The sequence below is a fragment of the Sceloporus occidentalis genome, unplaced genomic scaffold, assembly GCF_023333645.1.
Source record: "Sceloporus occidentalis isolate IW3139 unplaced genomic scaffold, rSceOcc1.0.p SCAF_31, whole genome shotgun sequence".
NCBI lineage: Eukaryota > Metazoa > Chordata > Lepidosauria > Squamata > Phrynosomatidae > Sceloporus > Sceloporus occidentalis.
Genome location: NW_028317011.1, coordinates 1,977,736 through 2,003,189, shown reverse-complemented (window position 1 = coordinate 2,003,189; position 25,454 = coordinate 1,977,736). Strand labels below are relative to the sequence as shown.

At 42.2% G+C, this 25,454-nt stretch overlaps 1 protein-coding gene across 1 annotated transcript in view; it reads right to left on the bottom strand.

Annotated features, from left to right (window-relative positions):
- Nucleotides 1–25,454, bottom strand: part of LOC149298710 (myotubularin-related protein 5-like) — a 50,454-nt gene that overhangs the window by 4,335 nt on the left and 20,665 nt on the right. Inside the window, exons 6-35 of the mRNA XM_089487058.1 lie at nucleotides 24,813–24,918; nucleotides 24,466–24,598; nucleotides 24,260–24,368; nucleotides 23,573–23,686; nucleotides 23,286–23,363; nucleotides 21,506–21,619; nucleotides 21,252–21,380; nucleotides 20,977–21,075; nucleotides 20,674–20,878; nucleotides 15,557–15,669; nucleotides 15,268–15,417; nucleotides 14,617–14,685; nucleotides 13,113–13,268; nucleotides 12,767–13,023; nucleotides 12,319–12,491; nucleotides 11,629–11,702; nucleotides 11,131–11,326; nucleotides 10,169–10,296; nucleotides 9,306–9,481; nucleotides 8,205–8,344; nucleotides 7,655–7,853; nucleotides 6,696–6,892; nucleotides 5,664–5,795; nucleotides 4,459–4,536; nucleotides 3,430–3,611; nucleotides 2,727–2,903; nucleotides 1,665–1,766; nucleotides 1,328–1,513; nucleotides 710–836; nucleotides 77–207 (exon numbers count right to left, since the gene is read on the bottom strand). Of these exons, the coding sequence (XP_089343184.1) occupies nucleotides 77–207; nucleotides 710–836; nucleotides 1,328–1,513; nucleotides 1,665–1,766; nucleotides 2,727–2,903; nucleotides 3,430–3,611; nucleotides 4,459–4,536; nucleotides 5,664–5,795; nucleotides 6,696–6,892; nucleotides 7,655–7,853; nucleotides 8,205–8,344; nucleotides 9,306–9,481; nucleotides 10,169–10,296; nucleotides 11,131–11,326; nucleotides 11,629–11,702; nucleotides 12,319–12,491; nucleotides 12,767–13,023; nucleotides 13,113–13,268; nucleotides 14,617–14,685; nucleotides 15,268–15,417; nucleotides 15,557–15,669; nucleotides 20,674–20,878; nucleotides 20,977–21,075; nucleotides 21,252–21,380; nucleotides 21,506–21,619; nucleotides 23,286–23,363; nucleotides 23,573–23,686; nucleotides 24,260–24,368; nucleotides 24,466–24,598; nucleotides 24,813–24,918 (4,230 nt within the window). The remainder of the gene's footprint in view (nucleotides 1–76; nucleotides 208–709; nucleotides 837–1,327; nucleotides 1,514–1,664; nucleotides 1,767–2,726; nucleotides 2,904–3,429; nucleotides 3,612–4,458; nucleotides 4,537–5,663; nucleotides 5,796–6,695; nucleotides 6,893–7,654; nucleotides 7,854–8,204; nucleotides 8,345–9,305; nucleotides 9,482–10,168; nucleotides 10,297–11,130; nucleotides 11,327–11,628; nucleotides 11,703–12,318; nucleotides 12,492–12,766; nucleotides 13,024–13,112; nucleotides 13,269–14,616; nucleotides 14,686–15,267; nucleotides 15,418–15,556; nucleotides 15,670–20,673; nucleotides 20,879–20,976; nucleotides 21,076–21,251; nucleotides 21,381–21,505; nucleotides 21,620–23,285; nucleotides 23,364–23,572; nucleotides 23,687–24,259; nucleotides 24,369–24,465; nucleotides 24,599–24,812; nucleotides 24,919–25,454) is intronic.

Genomic DNA, 25,454 nt, shown 5'->3' with positions numbered 1-25,454 from the left:
ATGTGCTAAATGGACACAATATAAAACATTTTCCCCCCACTTCCTACCTCTCCATTCCTACCCCCATTTTCCCTACCTCTCCATCCTCAGGGCAGAACATGTAGTTATAGAATACAGGAGTCTTTTTATGTAACCGTTCCATATATTCCCAGACTGAACGGCAGACAAGGGGACTCCGCCGATCCCCTCTCTCCTCATACAACACCCCTGTGAAAAACAAAGAAATGACATGGGTAAAAGACACTAATTAAATGACTTCACACACTCTCCCTTTCTAAATATTTACTGTTCTGATACATTTAAATAGATATATACTTGAAATGTTTATATCCAGAGAACTTTGTGCAGCCTGATTGGTTAAGCAAGGGCTGACATGGATTTAAATGAAAAGCTGTTGGACAGTAGTACATGTGTAACAAGACACACTTATGATTAAGCGCTAAAGTGCAAAACATGTCAAGTGCGAGTCTTCTTGTCTGCGTGAAAATATACTCATTTAAGATCATGTTGCCACCATTTCATTTTTTTTTTATAGATGTTCTGCAGTCTTCACTACCTCATGCACCGCCTATTTTTATGGAAGAACGACTCTCAATACCTTCACTTCACTGTGTAATCCCCATGGCTTGTTTTGGCATATGTGTAGCAAATCTACCTTTGGAAATCTGTGACACTTAATGAGACAAAGACCCTTTTTCATGATCCTCACCCTTCTCGATCCTTTCACAGTCTGAATCCAGAAGGAAGGTGCGGAACCGGTTGGACGCATAGTGATAAGCCAAGAACTTCAGGTAATACTGACTGAATTCAAACTCTGAAGGAAACTGCAAATGTATCTGTGGAGATTAGGAGAAAAAATAAAAAAGAAGACTGAGAAAAGGACTTCAGCAGGACTTTCATTAATGAAAGAAAAACACACAAGAAATACTTGGGTATACCCAAAAGAACAAAATCATTTAAACGAAGAGAGACACATTTGCATCTAAAACATACATTAAGAACATGATGTAACTGCTCAAGCCTTGGTATTCAAAGAACCCACATGGAAATACGTTTTATGTTGCAAATGTTTCCATTAATACATTACTTTTTGCTGGAAAAGTGTAAAGAACAAGAACAGTAAGGAAAAATAATAAAAAAAAAAACATTTAAAAAAACTAAATTGTCACTAGTTGCAGAATTTTAACATCTGCTAACATTTAACAGAGCAAAGCCATTTAAGATTCTATTAAGACCTGAATAAACCAAAATGGGTTATTGGTACCAATACGGACAACTAAACCCAAAACAGCACAGTTTAGGCATATTGAGTGTCCTCCTTACGAACCTGATGCACACAGTCCAAGAACTGTAGAAAGACAGGAGTGAATCCGTTACTTTGGCTGGCAGCTGTGTGTGCCCCGCGGTGACTGAATCTGTGGCCAAAAGACAGCCATTCCTTCTCCACAAGCAGCCGAAAGCCCTCTATTGTTCGGTAGTAAGGGTCAGAAAGCAGCTGGACAAGAGACACCACCTGCAAAAGGGGATTGTTCAGTTTTTTGGGCCAAAGTGTGAACATGAGCCCTGAGCAGGTAGAATAAGTAATTCTGAATGAGACAAAATAAATATCCTCAAACATACAAAATCCTAAATCACTGACACAGGTAAGTTTTCAAATCCAGTACCTGGGTAGTGAGATCCCATCCATCCTCAAGTCCAACCAGTACAGAGGAGCCACTGTCCAGTAATTCCACTACCAGCGCAGAGACCTGCAAGAGCTTGTGCAGCTGAAAAAAAGGATTAAAAGAATGGTGAGGATCTTACAAAATAAATTACCATGATTTATGTTATCTTGAGTTATTACAGATGAATAGGGGGTATTTAACTCTTAAAAGTGTTGAGCCTTTCATGCTAAATTTATGACCACCTTTAACTGCTACGACCTTCACCTTAGCTTTATCATTCTCCGTAACTCATGTACTTCTGGCCATGTTTTGTGGTCAGTATTGCTTTTGACTTGATAAATGGAGGTTGTAATGTAGGGGAGCAATAAGGCAGATGCATGGTCGTATTTGGCATGTGTGTGGATATTAGCGTGTGCGCGTGTCAGCTTTTAGTGTTAGCCAGGGGTGAGCCTAGGGTTATCGGGACCAGAACATAGTGTGTGTGCGTATGTATGTATGTATGTATGTAAGGTATTGTGTTAGAGTGAGTTTGTGTGTTTGTATGTGTGAGCTTTAGGGGAGCCGAATAAATACTGCACCCAGGTTCCACTATGCCTAAGCTCACCCCTGATGTGATCAATGTGCTGGCCTATGAAATAGAGGATTTGCCGCAGCAAGTCAATTAACACAAAAAATTAATGATGACGTGCAAACATTAACTATACTGTGTGAAAATAGCAATTCAATTAAGATTGTGACTAGGACTACATTTTAAAAAACTATACAGAAATCATACACTGGCACTTTATGGGCATTATATTAAGCTATAGTTTAAAAAATAGCAAGATGACCTCTCTGTTGCTTGAATTTGTGTATCACAAGATTGCCATGGCATGCAGAAAAAAACACAGTAAACATGACAACAGGCAGTATCTATATATCTATAAGTTGCATTTATGAGGATGACAAAACCAGAAAGTCTAACAGAAAGGAATGTAACATACATGTGAACGAGAAAAAATATATATTTCACGTAGAACATTATTTAATTAGAGAATAGATGGATATAAAACGAGCAGACACCTGCATAATCCACTCTGAATCTTCCAATGTGCGCATGTATGACATGCTGGGGTCGGCTGAAGGAGCACTCGGCACGCATGCCTTCATCAACTTCTTGAAACTGGCCTTCACCTGTCTGACATCAAACAGCTCAATGGGGACCAGTTCCCACTGCTGCAGGGGGTCCTGCTTCACTCCCTGTGCCGGAACCAAAAAGAAAACCAAAAGTACGCTTATCACTAGGGAACAGCACAACATGGTATATGGTAGTACAAACTCATTGCACTTTTTTTTTTTTTTTATAGAGAGCTTTTCACAAATGAAGGGATGACAAGGTGAGTTCAGGTTAGATGAATTTCCCCTTCGCACTAGCTAAATCCCTACCAAACAAAAAGCTTCCCTTTATGGCTAGCGCAATGTACCGCATGCAGTGCATATGTTGAGGCTCGTTGAACAGGTGTTTCTGCAGGAGACTCACTGGCCTACATGTATATTGGAAGGAGGTATCATCTGTATGGATCCTCAAATATCCATCAATATTCAATTACAAACATTTCCTGCCCCCATATAAATTTCACCTGTCACTCACAATTTTAGAACTAAGTGCTTTTGAGAAACTACACATAACACATGCATTCAACACTGCTGGTAAAAAACAAACAAATAGGAACATGCAGCTAAAGGGAAAAAACTGTAATAGAAAGAGCAATGGCATGGGACTGACCTTAAGCTGGGACTTGTCTCCAATGATGTAGAGGGCAGCTCTCCGTGGTGTCAGCGTGCTTTCTGATGGACCACCATTTTGATGGTGAGTCAAGAACTCTCGTCCAGCTAGACGTGTTCCTACATCTGAGTTCGTGGCATAGGCGCTTATTCTCCCGCTGCCACGCATGCTGCCCCACTTACCTGCATGGGCGGAAAATGAAGATAAAGGGACAAACATGACAACGGCCTTTAAATTAAGTAATAAAGTTAGTTCAGGGCTAAGTTATTGCTCGTTATGTTTTCATTAGTAAAGTGCAAGGTAGTTAGGACAACCTCTAATAATACGAGCTGTATAGTAGGTCAAAGGTAATAGCGACTTATGCTGTTAATGCCCTTGGTATTCCCAAGCTTTTTTGAATGGTTATGGCTTAGTTGAGGGTCACAGTGGTAAGTATGTTGGTCACTCTACTTTCCCAGTACATACATAACTGCGGGACTTTACAAGCAGAGCTCAAGCACTGACCTCTCTCTGCATAGCCACGCCGCATGGCGGGGTGCTTAATACCCCGAACTGAGTGACCTGGGGCAAGGAGAAAAGGGGCAATGCGGTCAAAAGGGAGAGGTACCAAAATAAATGATCGGTTGGAAAATAAAGCTTTCGCGGAACAGAAATACCACCATAAAGGCAGCAATGACTAGAGGGAAGCATGGATGAATGTAAGACATGGTAGGTCCTGATGGTAATGTCAGAAAACTCAATTGTGAGCGTGCACACTATAGTGTGTTACCATGGTAAGCCAGAAACAGGACTGAAACACACAAAAGGTGTGCGCTGGCACATAATGAGACTGATTCTAAGTATTCCTCAATTACATACACACAACATCCAAAAACATGTGTTCATTGTTAAGAAACAAACCCTCACATTCATCAAAGGAATCAAGCATTCTAGATTATTTCCCTATGTCAAAAATGTTATACTGACTCTTCACGTCTTCCATGTAAACAAACCACCACCACAGTACAAATGGCCCTCCTAGGGTCATACCTCCTCGGATGTCCTCCTTCCCTCCCATCACCTGCTTCATCAGGGAACCCAGCTTGGGTTGACGTTTGTCTGGAGAATCTGAAGCAGAAACACTGGCTTTTATACCCTATATGTGTCATTGGACCAAACGACTTCATAATCATGTGGGTATTAGCTAGGAGCCAGACACTCTCTGAAGCGTCAAGTAATGTAGCCCATTGTTTCCCAAAGCCATTTCGATATTAGAACATATAGTAATACTTTATGGCCAGTGTGATGGATTAGTCTGTATTTTGGCAAAATAAAGTGTTTAGCATTTTAACAGACATGTCTGATGATATGCTTTTAACATATGCATGTCAAATTTAAAATAATTTTATGATCATTTTGTACTACACAGCAACTGCCTTGAAGTTGTGTTTGATTTCAATAGCCTTTTCTTTTCATTAGATTTTTTTGAATTTTGCTAAAGCAGGGAACATTTCTAAAAAAAATTAGAAAACACAGTTAGGCACCAAATTGATCCAAAACATACAGGTCTAGGTGTGACACACACACTCACATGTGTAAAACCTATTCATATGGCCTTAATACCATGTCCACACACAACCATACAATGGCAATATACATTCTAGAAAATCAAAAAGGGAAAAGTGTGATCATTTGCAGAGAATGAGGTGGAGATGGAAGGGAATGAGCAGTTCAAGGTTTAATAAGCTGGGTTGGCAACGACCAAGAGAGAAGGGAAATAACGGTAGGCAGGTCACTAAAGATTGGGGTATTCTCTACATGTCGTGCTGCATGGGCTTTGTTTTTTGTTTTTTGTTTTTTTGAGTACCCATTGGTAACTACAGCAAAGTCATACGATATATAGGAGACCCCCTTCCCCAAGTGACTAAACTCAGCCTTGCAAAGTATTGGTACCGTTTTGACACAGGCACACAAAACAAAAGAGAATTTGTAAAGTAATGTAAAGTATAATATTCTCTCTATTCCCACTGAGGATAAGAGGGCGGCTATTAAGAGTACAAAGTCATTATAGCCCCAAATTCATGCCCGCTCCTTCCAGAGACTTGCAGGTTTCAAATCTTCCACGATTCCTTCACCTCCATCTCACCCTAACCACACAGTCATGCTTGGTGTGGTCAGAATACAAGACTGCAGTTACAAGGCGGCCATACAAATTAGACAGGGCCTGTTCTCTCAGCGTCGGGGATTTCACTCACCATAGAGATGTGCGGATGGGAATGCACTCAACGTATTGCGACCACTAACATCTGCATAGCGAGGCATGGAATTCACCACAGCTTGGAGATACTTCTCCTGCTCCAGAGAAGTGGAGTCTGTCTGGGATGGGCCTGAGGAGGAACATGGCACACATGTACACGGTGAAACTGGATATTTATGTATTCACGTGAGCAGCAAGAAAGAAGTGTTCGGTACACAATTACACAGAGCAGTCAGCATGAAGTCTGTATTACTGAGGACATACTAACCCAAAGTGGTGGCGGATTAGGAAAAGGGAGAGCATGCATACCTTAAGCTAGAATTTGCATACCCTGGTATGTCAGTTTTATCTACACAGAGCTTCTACAGTACATAAAGCAGGAAAAATGCATCGATTATAGGAAACAAGAGTGAAACTTGTGTGGGTCTGGTAACATCTGTACGATTCTTTTAGCCAGGGGGTAGATAAAGTAACTTATGTTACGACTGTATATTTAAGGGGAGTTGGATATGTCTAGAGTGTAGCAGTGGTGACCATACTTGTGGTAGGGATTGAAGGTTGTCAGGAACTACAGTTTATATAGAGGAGTGGTGGCTCCTTGCTAAAAGAAAGCATTTCTTAAGCTTTACTACTATTTTTGTTTTATTAGCAAAGTTTTTTTCAGGTACCGGGACCTCAGACTCTTAGATTACATAGTTTCATGGACATTATTGAACAAAGGATGCAAGTATGATGTGGCCTTATTTAATTAAATCCAGAGATTTTACTACTATTGTCATACTGCCCTCAAGCTGAGCTCTGTGGGTACATTTTATCCTAAGCAAAGTGAATTCTAAATATAAGGTTTAGATAGTAATAGTAAATGAAGCATTAAAGTACTGCTACATGGCTGTATGAAACAGAAGCATAGCACAAAAAATAGATGTTAACAGCCATTTTGTTAAGATAGAGAAGTAACATTTAGCTAATGGCTTTGGATATCAAGCATTCTTCAAAGTGACACATTCTTTCTCTGTAGATGAGGACCAACCTGTAGTGGTGGTGTTGGGAGACTTAAAGAGCCCAACAACCCCTTTTCCATGGAGACCACCTGAGCGTAATAGTACCGCTTTGCTCCGAGAGCTCCGCCAGCACACCACCGGGAAACGGTTCTGTCTGTAACAACGTGAAATCTTCTGCAGAGTGTTGTCCTGAATGCTCTGGGGCACGATCAGCAGCCCAGGGTAACTGAGAAAAACAATTATGGACACAAGAAAAGCTCATGAATTGTGGCAATAGTATAGAGATATAAACAAATTCACAGTAATCCACAAGATTTCATGGTAAAATCGGTTAAAATGGATATGTGGCTGGGTGAGGAAACAAGGAATAATCAGCAATATGTCAACAAAAAAAGGCTGTGGAAAGATACAGAAATAACAATTAACCCAAGAATAGCCATGGGCTATGATACAGAAATAATACTGGTAAGTAAATAATACACGATAAGCAATAGTAGGGGGGGGGCAGCTAGTATACGTGATGTGATGCTTGAATTACTTCAAGTTACACAGAACTTCCTGATAATAAAAATCAATTAAGCCTCTACCTAACCCTCCCTAGAAACAAATTGCTCACAGTGAGAAGAAATCCACTTAATCCGGCTTAAATTCCTAAATTTAATGTGATATACTGAAGAGTGTGAGAGCTAAACGTGTCCAATGCACGTTTTGGCAGTCTGTAACTGGCTTCGTCAGGAGCAAAAAGCATTACACATACTAGTAGCATTTTCCCCTAATTCAAGCATCATGCACACTAGTAAGTCCCCCCCACCAGCTATTATAGCTTAGCGACTATCATCTATTTTTAATAGTAAGATTTAAAGTTACGTTTTAAATATTAAAGAACTTCTAAGGAGCCACAGCAAATGTTTGTGTTATTTTTCAGTTATTTAGGGTTATCCCCTCTGTGTTTTTATTTTTTGTTCTGTATTTGGCAGACAGAACTCACCTATTACACACAGCATACATGCGGTTCACGGTAGAGATCCGGAACGGCTCATTCTTGGCTCGTGTCAAGCTATTACTCAGGGTACCGAGTCCCATTCGCTGATAATCGCGGCAACATGCCCGCTCCGCCACATTACCTACTGCTTGCTTCTCAGGGGCCTTTAGAGTGGACAGTGTGCTCCTCTCCATTTCCTCTGACACTAAAATATAGCAGGCATACATTATACAAGCAGAATGTAGAACCAAGGAGAGCTTGAACTCTAAATGAGGTGAAGAAAGCTCAATAAATAGTACATTAGCACTAACTGGAACCCAAACAGTATCAGATCAATCTAACAAGGGCAAGGTAGATAGGAAGATGTACAATGCCAAGAAAGGTAAAGTTGTTGGAAAACCCACAAGCAGATGTAAATACTAGAAACAAGTACACAAAATCTATTCAAAATCATGAGATAGAGATACTTTCAATCATTCTTTGATATTTTTGTGATTTTACATTTTAGGTTATTTTCCAATGCAAGCGAGCATCTCTCCTCACCCACTCCCCTCACCTGAAATGTCATCACTTTGCTGTTCCAATGAATTCTGGCTCCCCCGGTGATCCCATGATGGTGGGCTATACTTCCTGCGAGTTACATACTGCCGGCCAATTGTTTTCTTGGCATTCTTCACAAGGTTCTTTGAGAGAGTCCTGTAAGAAATGTTGCAGAACTTAAACAAGAGAGAATGGTGTGGACTCCGTTTATATATATATATATATATATATATATATATATATATATATATATATATATATATATATATATATATATATATATATATATATATATATATATATATATATATCAATGAAAAACACCTGCAAAACACAGAAAACCACCCAAAAGTCAGCACATGACACAATGTGCTATGCAGAATGGAAAGCCGGCAGGAAGCTCAGTATGACGCAGAAAGTTAAAACAATGTAGTGTCATTTTAAACATGCAAATGACATGTAGAATCAACTAAAAAAAAAACAAAACTAGAAACAAACAAAAAAAAAAGATGGTCACAGTATGCTACAGTATAGTCGTAGCATAAGGAGAACTATCACAGCTTTAAGAATAGCTAAATTAATTAGCGCTACCTACAACTTGTGTTCCGTTTGTCTAACTGCTTATATTTACTTTAAACGTTAACCTCATGAGAGCCGAGATCTCTGGCCCAGAGGGACAGGGCCCTTATTATCTACCAAACATCAGTGTACAGCATTACAGTAGGGTTTGGTGTGAACTAAATGCATTGCAATACCCCTAAACATGTTTGAAGAGGATGAGGAGGGAAAGCTGCACACCCAGGAAATATGCCTTGTCACCGACAGATCATAACCAGGCTGGCCAGGAAGGGGTCTTACGTGTCTGACTGGAACCGGCCAAGAGATAAACCCACAGCCAGACGGCTCTGGAACACGTCACTGACATTGAGGGGGCTACAGAGAAAGACAGGGGGTCACTGCATCAGACAGGTCCACAGGGAGACAAAGGAACACACAGGAAAGGACCAGTGGTATCACACATGTATGGACCAGCACTCAGCTGGCCAAGAAAGGACCAAAAATTCCTCACTTAGGTAGAAGCTATTATCCTTAATTAGAAGGAGATAGGTTGACTAACTTGAGGGAAGGGTTTTTGTCCTTGGTCCTGGTCTGCGTACTGTGTGGGAGTGAGAGACCGGCACTGAAAGGGAAAGTGCCCAGCACATCCGGGGGGAACCTCAGCTTGTGTAGGTGCTTGCGGAAAATTTCAGTGACCTCGGACGGGACTTCCTCGTCAAATGCCACACGCAGGAGCTGTGATCAAAAAGGACACATCATTTGTCTGGGCAAACACTTTAACATGTGTATGTACTTACTGTAGCTCGTCAGAACACGAAAAGAAACGATAGTAGACAAACTTCAGTGAATAGAAGTTGAGGATTCTGAGTTTGTTCTGAGAAACCGGTAGGAATAAGCATACAGGACTTTGTTTATAGGACAGTTTACCATATGGATTCTAAGAAGGCCAATGCCCTGCTGTTACATTAGCCTGCTCTATGGTGAGATCACACTAACTTAAGGAATTCCTTCTACCAAACTGATAACATTTAGTAATAATAATAATTTATTTTAACAGGCGGTTTAAATATTTTTCTAATTATGGGGACAACTTGAGAAGATCACACACACAGGATCCATGCAAACCGAGTGTTGACCAATGAAGTAAAAAGATGCACATAAGCAGATCCTATAATAAAGGAACAGCATCAGGCATAAGAGACGTGTATTTCAGTTATCCCTAGAATGTTCACCTTTAGTGAATAGTATGCCACTGCTTTAATACAAAATCATATAGTCATCCATTTGAGTACAGTTGGTTTTAACAACTAGATGGCAAAACAATGACTTTAAGTGTATTCTTATTCCTCATTAGTAAATACTACAACTGCTGTAACTCAAATACAAACAGCAGACACATTACGTGAAGCAAGCTCCTTTTACCTGAAATGTACAAGAGCGCAACTGGAGTCCCTCTTGGACATATTGATCCAACTGAGCTGTAACACTTATCTTCTTCTCCTTGGTTAGCGAGGCTATGGGGAAGGACCGGATCACTGACTGCTCGGCCACTGCAAATAGAAACAACTATGGTCACTCATATCGCTTGTTAAATACTAACAAATGAGGTCATTAATCATTGACAACATGATTAATACCCCCAGTACTCCGTACCGTTCTCTGCTAGAACTATTTTGTAATTGCACAGAAGGACACTGTGTGAAATGTAATTTGCAAGTATCTGCCAGAAAACTGCTATTTATGGATATCCAAAAGGCATGAAATCTTGGAGATTGTTTTATAAAATCTGTTTCTGAACAGTAGTTTTTTTAACAACTTCTCAATATTGCACCAGAAAATGCGGTATAAAAACCTTAGAAGTATTTTCCCGACACGTCTGCAAATATTCAGCCCCTCTGTTTAGGCATTAAAGTGTCTGATATGTTCTGATAAGTTATTTGGCTGCACTGTGTACATACGCATATAGATATTCGAAAGACATTTCACAAACAGTAAACGTGAGCATAACGTTCTGTCTGCCATAGATGACAACATCTATATCTTTGGTGTAAAAATCATGTTTTTCTCATTTCAGACCACTTAAGTAGTGGGTGCAGATTACAAAAGGGTATTGTGAAATAAGACATAACTTCAATATTTATACCCAAGTTCATATTATACTATGAAACACTGGAGCAGAATGTTAGGATTTTCAGGCAGTTCAGAACAAAAAATGAATAAAGAATTTATTGAGGTGTTATTAGTTTCGGGTTGTAAAGTCCATCTTCTTGTGTTTAAAATGTATCTTATTTGTTGCTGTATGGAGTTGCACAGTATGTTGCATGTTACAAAGATTAACATATTGTCTGCTCTTACTCAGCAAATACCACGAGATGCTAACTCACCTAAGGGATCTACAGGTGTTCCCTTGAAGATGCAGCGGTAGGTGGTGAGGAAAAGGGCGCCTTCAGCAGGAAGCAACGGTGGTCCTCCTAGACTGCCTCCTGACGCTTCTTCTCGTCCATCTGGCAGCAGATAGACTCTAAGCCCATCCATTACCAAATCTTCACCTACTAGCAAGGAGGGACGCAGGAGCTTGGGCTGGAAAAAAATATAGGAAGATACAATTGTGAGATGTGGAAGATGACGGTACATTGAAGACTAAACATGGACAAGGAAGCCCCCCATCCCAAGGCCCACTTAGTGCATAAATGTGCCATTTCAATCAGAATTAGAATAACTGGTGAACTTGGAGTTTACTGAACATACCTCAACTCCAAAAACAAATCAACCAGTTGTACTATTCAGTAAAGCACTTTCAGCAAGATGAGATTTTTTCTGTGCATGACAACTCTCTACTAAATGCACTTAAGCTGGACTAGTCGGACAGCATCTGATATTACCTTCTGAATCGGAGGCAGTCTCTTGCTCTCCCTGTGCACAGCATCCAGTGTTTCTATATGCATCTGTACAATATCTAAGGGCAAACCACAGCAAACAATAGTAGGCAAAGTAACAAAACAGCAGCATGTACGATCAGAGCATTACACTATCCTTATCATACTGGGCAGAATCGGCAAAGCAGCTTTGGGTAACTAATGGTCTTTTGACAAAATGACAACATTAATGTATGTGGATATATTCTGCTTAATACAATGAACAATAATACTGCCATAATCACTGTAGTCAATGTACTAAAAACATGGCTTATAAGGCCGTCTCCAAAACAGGGTGACAACATGAATTCCCTAAATATGTTTCAAGTAATCTAACATTGGCTGATGGTATCAGTACAGTTCACTAGATGCAGGGTGGGGCAAAACAAAAAAGTCCTACATCAACTCCCAGTTCATATGAGATTTCCTTATATCAACCCCGGTTGACTGCTATTAAACTTGGTGGTATGGGGTCCCAGGGGTGGCAACTGACCTTCTGGGTATGCCCAAAGGGTCAATCTAACCTGAAAGAGACAAATGAGACCTCTTGGCTTAAACTTTTCCCCATGCCAGAAGGTGCTATCCCTGCCCTGACTGTCCAGCAGACACAGCGGGAATGTTGAATCACAAAAGTATTATGCTGTTATGATCATGTACCTGGGATCATGGTGTGCAAGCCTTTAAGATGATCTGCTGTGACCCCACTCTCGGTACAGACTTTGTCCACAAAGCGTGTGATGAATCTGACAACGCAGTGAGCCACGTCTGAACTCTCAGAGTCTTCAAACCCGCTTTCTGTGTCTGCACTCTCTGCCATGCTGCCAGCCATACTGAGACATGGGGAAGAGGACATATTGCATCACATGATAGAAAAACAAGGACAGCGAAGTCAAAGCATGATTTTCTGGAGCCAGCAAGCAACATAGTTACCCTAAATTAAAAAAGTGTGTGATGGTTGCTGCTGCATTACCAGTTTATGCTAATAAGCTCAGATCCAGTAAGATACGATGAGAGCAGGCATGATTGATGATGGGTTGTTAAATTGAATCTGTTAACGGTGTGGAGACAGTGAAGAAGTTGACGTGTCTAAGTTTAGAAGACTCACCTATTTGTGATGAAACTGTTAGAGACACTTTCTGTGTCCCCAAAACCAGCCCCTCCACGTAGGAGACGGGTTTTTGAAGTGTCCAGTGGTAATAGAAGATAGCTCATGCGGTTTGCATAATGAATGGCTTGGCTAAATACTGTACTCTCTTCCTTTTGGATAAGCTCCAGCTGTTTCTCGCGTGGCAATGTTGGCCAAAGACGGCACTGCTCTGCTGCAAGTTCTAGGGCTGATCTTTCTTCCTCTTCTAACTCATCCTGAAAATAAGATGTGTTTAAAAAAACAGCGAAATGTGCATGCAGGAACTGTGTTCATAGCAGGAAAGGTTCAGGTGAATAATAATTACCAAGTTTACTGTGGACTCATCAGGGGACAGATAAAGTGCCCGGATGTGGTTCTGAACATCCCCATAAAACATGGATTCCCAGAATTGCATGTTGGTCCAAATCAGATGGTCCTGTACACAACTGTATGCAAACTGGGTAATACCCGGGCTCAGCTTCTAAAAAGGCACACACAAATGAATGTAAAAAGTTGAAGATAAAGTGAAGGAGAAACCGCATAAAAGAAAACAAGAAAGCAAGAGCACAAAGGAATAGTCTTACATGCATTCTTTAATCGCTGAAGCTAGGAAGTGACACTTCTTTCTCAAGCTACTGAATTTGTATGTGACTTTCTTGCACATGCTCTGTATCATTCCCACTGAAGTCATGGAAACAGCAGCAAATTGCATGTTTGCTAGCAAGACATCAGTTTTCCGACAGCATACATATGATTGATTGCCACTACGTCCCTTGAACAGAATGGAATTTCTACTGAGCAATTGTGACTCCCCGCTTTCAGAAGAGGCAGCTGGAGGGGGGGGGGGGGTTCCATGGAATAGTCATTTTGTAACACCAAATGGCTAAAAAGAAATGTCTGCACCAATAAGCATGAAAATGCACTGGAGTCCATGAAATGGATTACAATACGTATTTAACAAGAAAATAGGGTGCATCTTTAAGGTTTAGACAAGGTAATAGTCCCCAAACTACCAAGAATTACACAGGCACATAAAATACAGTACAAGTTCCAAAGGATGCCTAGTCTGGCAAAAAAAAACAAACAAATAAAAGGAAAATAAAAGCAGAACTTTACTAAGTACCTTGGGGAATAGGGGATGGATGAAAACAAATAAGCAATTATCTACAGAGAACAAGAGGGCTATACTAATAGGGAAGAGTATCCCTAAGAGTATCCCAGTAAGCAAGATACTGACTGGGGTGTGAGAGAGACAATTTATTCACTAGGAACATGAAGGTGCACAGGAGAGTTGGTATAAAATCCTATACTTCACTATACATATTGAAGGTCTATCCACAAAGTATCCACAGTAGGAAGAACCAGCCACGTATAATGTATAGTTAAGTCTGTGAGATTTCTTCAATGGCTCCAAACCCGTTAAGTCATTCATTATGCAGGGCCATCTGAGCCTTTGTGAAGTAAGATAGTTAAAGATTGCAACCCTGCTGCAAACCCTGCTGACAACTCTTCCTTTAGTGAAAAGACCCAAGGGTAGACCAAAGCAAGACTCTGCATCAAAGAGCTATGATGGGAAAGCCAGCAAATGAGCATCAGAATGTGCCAGAAAACAACAACAATGCGAGAGCAGTAACTTGGAAGAGAAACACATGTATTGGACAGATGGTGACGAGTGGGGAGTTAGGGCATAACAAAAGCAAAAAAAAATAAAAAATTCACATGGGTGTTGGGGAATAAAATGAGTAGTGAAACAGAAAAAATGTTTTATGTTCACAGTGAGGGAGTTTTAAGAGAAAATGAAGCAAGTGTGATAGAACTTTGACACTCACCCTGCAGAAGGCCATGACCAGAGGTAACAGAGCAGCAGCTATTGCATGTTCATCCAACGCCGTGCAGTCCTGGAAGACATAACAAAGATCAGAAAAGGTACAGAAGAAAGAAGGCACTGGTAGTACAAATATCGTATACTAATTCACAAACACTCAGTGACATACTGGCACACACTAACACACAAACATACACAACCATATCCACGCAACTTTTTTTGGCTGAAGGAGGGGGGAGTCCAGTACCATACTTAAACACATAGTAATATACTTGTCCGCACACACAGAGTGACATATTTACACACATACCCAAATGCTGGTGCTCAGCCACTGTGGGAGTGTATGCCCGGAGGGCGAGTGGCATACACAGCTCGGGGGGGGCATATATACTTGGCAGCGAACAATGCAGAGGCTGCCAGGGCCGCTGTTATACCAGTGAAAGAGCTATGATAAGAGGTAGGAATAAAATGGGAATGTGGAGGTCTGTGAAAGATTACAAATGAGTGGGAAGATGCATCAAATGCCCACACTTAACACATACTGGATAGCAAATCTTTAATTGGATGTGTAGTTTTTTTGCTGGGTATTTCCACTTTGTTCCATACAGAATGTTACCTCCTTTGTCATGTACACTTCACATACACACCTACTCACCTGTAAGCAGCAGTTAATCAATCGTACAACAAAGTCAAACTGCTGATGGTCCAATACTGCACGGTTTTGCTGGACGTGGAGGTTAAGCTCCTGTGTTAGGCACTGCCTTGCTGCCCGTCCCTTGAATGCTCGTAGCACGGCGGGATGTAACTACACAGACAATTAAAAAGGTCAGCATTTACACTTCAGCCTACATGAAAAGTGATAGGTTATGCAAACAATTACAACAAATATACATTATTACAGGTTGGCTAACATTGCAACAGAGCTTTGATGGCGTATACAATACCTTCTTGGCCTCCAGCATCTTATTCTCAAAAATGTAAGAGATGCAATTCCTCACAACTTCAAGTCGTCGGATGCTGTTTGCCACTACTGTGCCAGTCCGCTCCACAATCGCAGCTAAGGAAAAGGAAGTGGGGAAAAAAAGATACACTTCAATAAAACAAAAAAGGAGTGTTGAGGAGCCAGAGCAACAACATGAAGATGGAAAAACAATAATTTCTTACCGTAAATTTTCTTTTTCCTAGTATAGTGGCAGTACGTATGGGTTGTTCTTTCCCCTTAGGACAAGCTTCTGAAAGACCAATCAAAAAGTAAACTCCTCCCCTCTTACCCATAAAAGCCGGCAAACTGGAAGAGTCCTCAGTGATAACAAGAAATACTACTCACTCCAACGTATAAGGGAGGGAACTACGTACTGCCACTATACTAGGAAAAAGAAAATTTACGGTAAGAAATTGTTTTTTCCTGCGTATAGTGGCAGTACGTATGGGATATAAAAAAGATCCCTTACATGGGTGGGATAGATGCATTGACCGCTTGAAGAACATGAAGGCCAAAGGCAGCTTCCAAAGCTGCAGAAATGTTAGCCATTATAGGCTAGGCCTAAGTATTCCATGAAGACCAGGTTGCAGCTTTGCAAATTTCTTCTGGGGAGGCTAAGGCGTTAGCTGCCCAGGAATCGGAAATAGCTCTAGTAGAGTGCGCATTAATATGAGTCGATACATACACTTTACAGGATACAGATTGTGTTATACACTGTAAAAAAAAATAAATACACAAATCATATACATTACTACACAATGATCATCTGGGTGTCGCTGAGCATTGGGATACGCGATTTACTACGATACACAATACATTGATGCTGTTTGAAATGATTGTGTTGCTCATGTCTGACACACATTGCAAAATGTTTTGACCCTTCACAGGCTCAGTGTCCTTCAAGCGACAAACAATGCTATCCACTTTACAGGATACATAGGCTCAACGAATAGTATCATCAAGCCATCTAGCCATTGTAGATTTGGACACCTCCTGGCCCGCAGATTTCCCATGAAACTGAAGAAACAGGTGGTCTGACGCACGAACTGTTGCAGTACGTTGAAAATAGACATGAAGAGCTCTTTCAACATTAAAAGAATGCCACATGATCTCTTCTGGAGAAGAAGGATTAGGAAAAAAGGTGGGTAACGCTAAAGACTGGTTAATGTTAGTCCGCGACAAGACTTTAGGGAGGAAAAATGGTCGGAGATGCAGAACTACTTCATCCTGATGAAAGACAATCAACTCGCTGGATGACGAGAGAGCCAGAATAATAGCCTTGCAAAAAAAAACACCTAATAAAAGGGATCCGAGGCCAAGACCAAAGCAAGAAGTGACCGAGGGCGGACACTTGTCCCTTCAGGGTAGCCACCTGGAGACCTGCATTGAACCCCCTCTCGAGAAACTGCAAGATGACTGGAATAGAAGGAGGATAGCTATGGAAGTCTTGATCCTGGCACCATTCTTTTCGAATTTAACCACTGACCGGCCATAGCACCGTGAATACCTTCTCCTGTAGAATTAGCCTTGCAGCATCCATGCCGTTAAGCGAAACATCTGGATGGTGTGTATATGGACATTGCGGTTTCCCAGTAGATCTGGAGATACTGGAAGTTCCCAAGAACAAATCGTCATCTGGAGCAGGTCCGAGAACCTGCCCCAGATTGGCCAGAAAGGAAGGATTGCAAGCACCCTGGCTTTGTCCTTCTTGAACTTCTGGATACGCGGGATCAGAGCTACCGCGGAAACACATAGGCTAGGTTGATTTGCCATATCGCTGTTAGTCCGTCTAGAAAATGAGAATAGTCTATTTGTAGAGAAACGCAAAAAGAGGGGTTTTCTGTTTGTCTTGTAGCCATAAGATCTACTTCTGTACGCCCAAACTTGACGACCAACCCGTCGAAAAATAACCGGGCTCAGAGACCACTCTGTCTGAGAATATCTTCCCCTGCTCAGGTCGTCTGCCAGTGTATAGAAGGCCCCCTGATATGACATGCCGATAGATCTCAGATGATTATGGGCACATATCAAAAAAAAAAAAAAAAAAATTCTCCGAACAAAGACATTGAAGCTTTCAAGCCCTTGTGCCTCCTTGTCTGTTGAGGTAAGCTACTACAGTCGCACTGTCTGACTGAAGTTTACGTGGGGGAACATAATCCACAATTTGAACACCTTTAGGGCTAGAAAAACTGCATTCAGTTCCCTTTAGTTGTATGACTGGCTTGCCTCTTCTGGAGACAATCTTCTTTGGGCTCTGTGGAACCAAAGGTGAGCATCCCAACCTGTCTCTGGCGCGTCTGTTGGTGGTTGAAACCAGTCTGCTGGTTGAAACAAAGCCATCAATTGAGCTGTAGGAGAACCACTCTTGACACCTGGATCTTAGAATCTAACTCCTCTTGAGACCTGGACCAGCTGGAAAGGATCTGCCACTGAAGTGGCCTCATTCTTGACCGGGCCCATCTTACTGCTGGGATGTTAGCGGTTAAAAACCCAGGAGACTCATTGCTTTCCTGATTATACAAATCGGATATCGTTGCAGATGGTTTGATCCGCGTGATCTTCTGAGAAGAAAGGTGCAAAAAGAGGAATACAGAGTCCACAATGCAACCTAGGAAATTGATTCTCCTGGATGGAGTAAGATTAGATTTTACTATGTTTATGATTTATCCGTGTTCTAAAAAGGCTATTGAAGTCTTCAGTTGGTGATTTAGTCGTTGACATATGGGATGACGGCTAAATCGTCTCAACTGCGCCACCAGGGGACAGAGAAGCTGTAGCCAAACCGAAAAGAATAGATTTGAGATGAAAATACTTCAGGCCATTCTTTGTTCTTATAGCAAATCTCAGGAACTTCCTGGAACTAACTGCCATAGGGACGTGTAGATACGCATCTTTTAGGTGTATAGTGACCATGAAATCTCCTTCTCGGATGATGCTGGAAACGGATATAATGGCTTCCATTCTGAAATGTTGATAAGCGATACAACGATGACAGATGGTCTTAAAATCGAAAAAAAAATTAGAGAATACACTCCTCTCCAGTGATGTTCCGAGGGCACTTGTTCCTTCACTAACAACTTCAACACTGCTGCCAACAAAACTTTGTTCTTACTTTTTGTAAGATAAGAGGAACACAGGAAGTGGTCTCGAGGAAGAGTGAAAAACCCTGATCTTGTAGACTACAAAAAACATTTGTCTATACCACTCCAATATTCATGTGATTTCTGTAGACTAAAACCATGCTTTCTGAAAGTGTAGCAGGCGACCCCTGCTCTCTTGCCTTCCAAAGGTCTTCCTTGTTCAAACAGCAGGTCGCATAAGTCTGCTTTAGAGGCTGTATCCGCCTTCCATATATCAACAGGGCTTGATAACAGCTGCTCCCACTAACGCTGCTTTACTTCTGAAACAATCTCCTAACGGCTGTTTTGGCTCTCTCATCCATAGCGTCTCTGAGTCCCGCTATCTCACCTATAGGAAGCGCGCTTTACTTAGATAACTGTGCAACTTGCACCTCTACCTTTGGAAGCTCTTGCCATTAGATATCTTCTTAAAACTTGAATTGCTTAAAAATAAAAGCTTGATTGCCGGGGTGATTCCACTCCCTCTGCATCAATTCCACTAATTTGGGAGGAATAGGGGAGACCCTTCTTAGTTGCTCTCAGTTGAAACTGAAGAACGCAGTTAACTTCTTTAATAAACGTGTCAATTTCTTGAGGCGGAAATCCAAATCCATTCTCCGAATCATAAAATGAGCGAGAGCATTCCCCCGAAGAACGGTCAGACGATGCTGCCTTTAATGCCTTTTGCAGGGGACTCAGGTGCAGGAGATTTAGCTGCATCTTTAAATGCTGAAAGGTCTGGGATAAATTATCTTGGAACAGCATAAGAATGAGTGCATGTCTTTTGCTTTTCTTTTGCCAAGATGTCCGCAGCACACTATTGGGAAGTCATTTTTCTGTAGCCGTCCAGGAGCGGCATATTACACTCTGCACAGGCTAGATATCTAGCTTTAGAAGCAGCTATTTTAGCAGGAGGAGCAGGTTTGTCCGTTTCTGGAGACGAAGGGTTAAATTTAGCTAAAACCCAATTAAAACCCTTGCAAAACAACCGTGTGGACTCTAGTGGCCAGTCAGGTTTCCACAGCTTAAAATAGGCTGCCAAAGCATCAAAAAAATGAACCGTCCCGCGCACGCTCAGATCGCACTACAGGATCACCTTAGAACGAATAGCCACCAGGGCGTGCGTTCCACACAGCTGCACATGCTCCTCCTCCGTAACCAAAAAAGATAGAGTGAATGCTGCCTCTGTAAGCCAGTTGCGAGGCGCGCAGCACGGAACTTCCACCCGGGAAGTTTTAAACCGCAACCAAACACTTTAAAAATCCAATGCAAGACAACCGTGTGGGGGCTTGGTGACACGGGAACCTGACCTGACTCACACTCTTGTGGCCAGTCAGGTTTGCACAGCTTTAAATAGGCTGCCAAATAATCAGAATTGGCGCCATAAAAACGATCCGACCCGCGCATGCTCAGAACGCACTACAGGATCACCGTGGAAGAATAGCCACCCGGGCGTTCGTTCCACACAGCTGCACATGCTCCTTCTCCGGAGCCAAAAAGGATAGAGTGAACGCTGCCTCTGTAAGCCAGTTACGAGGCGCGCAGCACGGAACTTCCACCCGGGAAGTTTAAACCGCAGCCAAACACTCAACCCCTCCCGGCAACAACCCGTGTGCCGCACCATCAGAAGAATCCACAAAGCTGTTCACCCTACGAGGGACAAGAAAGAACTGAGGACTCCTCCAGTTTGCCGGCTTTTACTGGTAAGAGGGGAGGAGTTTACTTTTTGATTGGTCTTTCAGAAGCTTGTCCTAAGGGGAAAGAACAACCCATACGTACTGCCACTATACTAGGAAAAATAGATGACACTGGCATTATTACTCAGAAAAACAATATACATAGAGGGAAAGAAGAGAAAACATTAAAATTGAGAGTACTGAGCGGTATGGCGCTGTTAAGAGCAATGATGAGAATGGGATAGATAACATTGAGGGAATGTGGCAAGACATGATTCACATACTCATGGGTGGCCCTGGAGGAACCATGCACTTCTTCTCCACGCGAACAGCTGGGGGTGCATTTTGCATCTTAGCAGCCGCTTGGTCAAGGATCCACTGCACACTGCTTTCATCAAGCAGAGGGAAACACTTGTCTTGGGGGCGAAGGTGGCTGCCTTCTGATGGTCGCTGGACTTTGTGCATACTGACAGCAGGGTAGGGGTTTTCCTGATGAGGACAGGATGGACATTGGGACATTAAATTTTCAATGGTCAAAACACTATGCCACCATAAGAAGACATCTAGTGTCACACCGTAGCACTTACATTTCGATAAAGCTTCTCAGCTAGCTCCTGCACATGTTTCATGACATTCTGTTGGCAACCTTCCTCATACTGGAGCTTTTTAACCTCATAGGCAACCAGCTTGTCAATGGAAACAAGAACATGGTAAAATAGAGTGAGATATGGATAAAGGTGACAGGAAATAAGATGACAGAGTGAGAATCTGTCTCAGTTCTAGTACAAGACCAGACCACTCCCAACAAATAACCAAACACGTACAACGTGCCTGTGCTGTTTCTAACATTGTTTTCCCTTACCTCATCAAACAAATCAATGCTTCTGTATGGCGGTCCACGTTCAGTCACAAACCCTGCAAATGCCATTCCCTCCAGAACTTTAGTGAGGAAGTCATCTTCGACCAAACCACGTTGACCAAGAAAGGATGCCTAAGGGGAAATTGACAGGGATTATTTATATGTATTCCATGAACTAAAGATAGATAGGTAATATATTTAGGGCATACATGAAGCGGGAGGTTAGAGGCTGCGCGCACACACAATATCGTATTAACCTTGTGGAAACGTATAACTGGTTCTGGATGGACCCTGATCAACTGAAGGCAGCAGCGATACCCTTGCAGGATCTGAGCAAAGAGACGCAGGAATACAGCCCGTACTTCCATGTCCTGAAATAGAAAAATACGGTCAATTCGTTGAATATGGCATATACCGTATTTGCTCGATTATAAGACGACCACCCCCCAAATCTGAATATTAATTTATGAAAAAAAAAAAGAAAAAGCCTGAATATAAGACGACCCTATAGGAAAAAAGTTTTACCAGTAAATGTTAATTCATGTAAACTATGTGAACAATTGTTTGTTAATAAAAGCTATGATTGAGAAAAATATTTTGTTTTTGTTTTTATTTCCTTTTTTTCAACCTGCCCCCCGCAGTTATGCACATCTGCCCCCAGGCTTGCCACTCTGCCCCAGAAATGCCTTATACCCTCTAAATGCCACTGTGCCCCATGATACGCCTTTTAACCCTCTATATGCCACTGTGCCCCATGATATGCCTTTTGACCGCCCTATGTGCCACTCTGCCTCCAGAATTGCCTTATACCCCTATATGCCACTCTGGCATTTAGGGGGTTAAAAGGCATATTACGGGGCAGAGTGGCATATAGGTAGGTATAAGGCATTTCAGGAGGCAGAGTGGCGCATAGAGGGTTAAAAGGCATTTCTGGAGGCAGAGTGGCATTAAGGGGGTTAAAAGGCATTTAACAGAGCACTCTGCCTCCAGAAATGCCCTATCCCCCCCCCCCCATTTAACACTCCCTCCCTCCTCCAAACTTACCGGTGCTTCTGAGTCCCCGGTGCTTAGTCCGGGCAGCGTGTAGAGCTCTACGCGCTTGAGCGGAAGTCGTCTACGTGAATCGCGTACAGCTCTACACGCTGCCCGGACTAAGCACCGGGGACTCAGAAGCACCGATAAGCTGGGGGAGGGATAACACAGGAGGATCCAGGTCCCCTGCATCCAAGTCCCTGATGCTTAGTCCGGGCAGCGTGTAGAGCTCTACACGATTTGCGTAGACAACTTCCGCTTGAGCGTAGAGCTCTACACGCTGACCGGACTCAAGGCCGGCCCTACAATGGAGCCAAGTGGGGCAATTGCCCCAGTCGGCACTTTTGAAGGGGCGGCACTTTGCCGCTCGGCGCCCCTCTCTCTCCTCTGCGAGCCCTCTAGCTCTGTCTCGGTGCCGGCTTGTAATGCTGAGCGCCGGAAGTGACGTCAATTACATTACAAGCCGGCACCGTGGCAGAGCAGGGAGACTCGCCGCTGGACTGTTTAACAGTAAGTGCAAAGGGGGGAGGGTACATAATGGCGTCGGCGAAGTTTAAAGTGATGCCCGCCCCCCCCCCCCCCCCCGGCGTCGGCAAGGGGGGTGTCATTTTAAACTTCACCCCAGGCGTCATTAAGTCTTGGGTCGGCCCTGCCCGGACTAAGCACCGGGGACTCAGAAGCACCGGTAAGTTGGGGGGGCATAACACAGGAGGAAGATCCAGGACCCCTGCATCGCTGCGGGGGATCTGGATCTTAGTCTCATAGTCAGACCTATTTGAGGTCTGATTATAAGATGACCCCGATTATAAGACGAGGGGTATTTTTCAGAGCATTTGCTCTGGAAAAAACCTCGTCTTATAATCGGGCAAATACGGTAATTACCCAGACATTAGCACACAAATGATTACAAAGTAAAACATAAATATTATATGGGTCAATAAATGTGATCAAAATAAAAGAACATCCTCTACACAGTTACAAGCCAATTGTGCCTAAAGAGATTACCTGCATTCGAAGGGTGGAGGCAGTGATGGAAGATGGTGGAAATGCAAGGTCTGCAATCTGTAGAGATGGATCTAGAACCTGAAAGAGAATTGGGTGTTACACAGATACTTTCTGCAGATCAAGAGCAAAAGTAATGTTTGCACTTAGGAGTAAAATAAATAGGCGCACTTTCACAATGGATTTTTAGGTCATCATTGTTGGAAACTGGACACTACTAAGTCTTCAGTACAAGCCGGTTTTAACACATATGGCATATATATGGATAGAAAGGGAAATGACACTCTCACCAATGACAGGGCGTCTTGTGTGTGATGTAGGAGGGGTTCAGGTAGTAATGGGATTTGAACACACTCTGGAATTGTTATTGTGCCACCATCCAAGTCTGCAATCACCACATCCAGCTGAGGAGACAAAAGTATCACAGTAAATTTAAAAGAGGAGTGAAACACGAAGATGTGTAAATCCTAAATGAACTTTAATTAGCCAATTGCAAGACAAGTTTCCCTTTCTTACCGTTAACCCACTGAAGACTTATCTGTTTTCCTGGTGGCTGTTTTCTAACCAGATTTCCTGCACTAGCAGGTGGGTTCAGTACTGAAGACCACTGTAACCTCCCCCTAATCATTGACAGGGTAGGGCCATATGGCTCTGCAGAGTGCTTTACATTGACATTCACAAAGCATATTTTCTTTTTAAAAAAAAACAGACATCTAAACTTTTCCATGTTTCTTAAAAATACTAGACAGGAAGGAGAAACGTTCATACTGACGTGTTCAAGTAAAATGTTTCCACACACAATATATGTAGAGCTACAAATAAGTGTAAAAAAACAGGTATTTTTATGAAAGCATTGTTAGCGTAAGAACTTTAGTTCAACCAACAAACATGAGAAGGTGAGGGAGAAAGCTCAGAAGAGCAAAGACAGAAAGGGCAAGGGAAGGGGCACACTAAAAATATTACAACAATGTTCTCACCAGCTCTTGTGTTTCTCCTCGGAAAAGAGCATTAACTCCTATAATAAAAGGGGTCGGTGTGCTGAGAACCTCAAGGAGCTGGGCAGGAAGGATAGGAACATATGTAAAGCTGAAAAACAAGCCAAAATGTATACATTTAAATCTTAACATTCACAGTATAAACTTGAATAAAGCTCAACTGTATCCCATTAAAGTGGGAGCTTTACCTGTATCTGAGAGGAAACATTATCGCCAACAAAGCACGGCAACTTTCTGTCAGACGCTGGTAACTCTGAGAGAGAAACAGGATCTTGTGCTCCGTGAGGGCTGCACAGAACAGGCACAGCACATTGGTGATACCTGGAGACAGAGCAAAGAAAATGAACCTGGAACATCAGGCAACGGTGAATACATCGGGAAATTAGGATTCAGCAAACAGGCTTTCTAATAAGAGCTGTAGAACATGCCATGGGCTGAGAAACTATGACATTTTTGTCTGATTTGGCAGGTAGTAGGCATATATGGGAAGTGGGTGAATAGCCAATAAACATAGGCATTGAATAAAGGTTCTTACCAAGCTGCCGGAACAGCAGGGCCACGCTGCAGTTGCTAATTGGAAGGGAGTCACAGATCGGAGTCTGGATGACTTGACGGTCCCCAGCTCCAAGAGATATAGTTCTCTGCGGGTACCGAAAGAGACATATAGATTTATATGATGTTAGCACGTTTTAACAAGAAAGTGGAGAAAAGGGTGATGTGCATATAGGCAACAGGCAATGATATGGGAAAATGTATTATATAAAGAAAGAGGAATTAAATTCCACTGCATTGAAAATAGAGAAATCAAATACTTGGAAGCCAGATCCGATAGAAGAAAGGTAATCCTTATATCGGGGGGGGGGGGGGTGAAGGAGTGAACATACACAGTTATAGGGAAATCACTACACACCATTAGGAGAAAGGGTAAAGGTAGCTGTTTGAGGAGAGTTCTCATTCCATAGTGATTTTTACCCAACACACAAACATGTGCAGAGCATGCATCAAGTGGTGCTCGAGTGGTTTGCCACCTCACCGCTAGATACATTCTGAAAATTTAAGCTGTTTTGGGCTTATATCTATTAAAGGTAACTTCACACTAGAACATCATCAAGGACAATAATATTATTCAAACATATGCAGACTTATTCTATAACGTGCCCCATTGTACAATGATAGA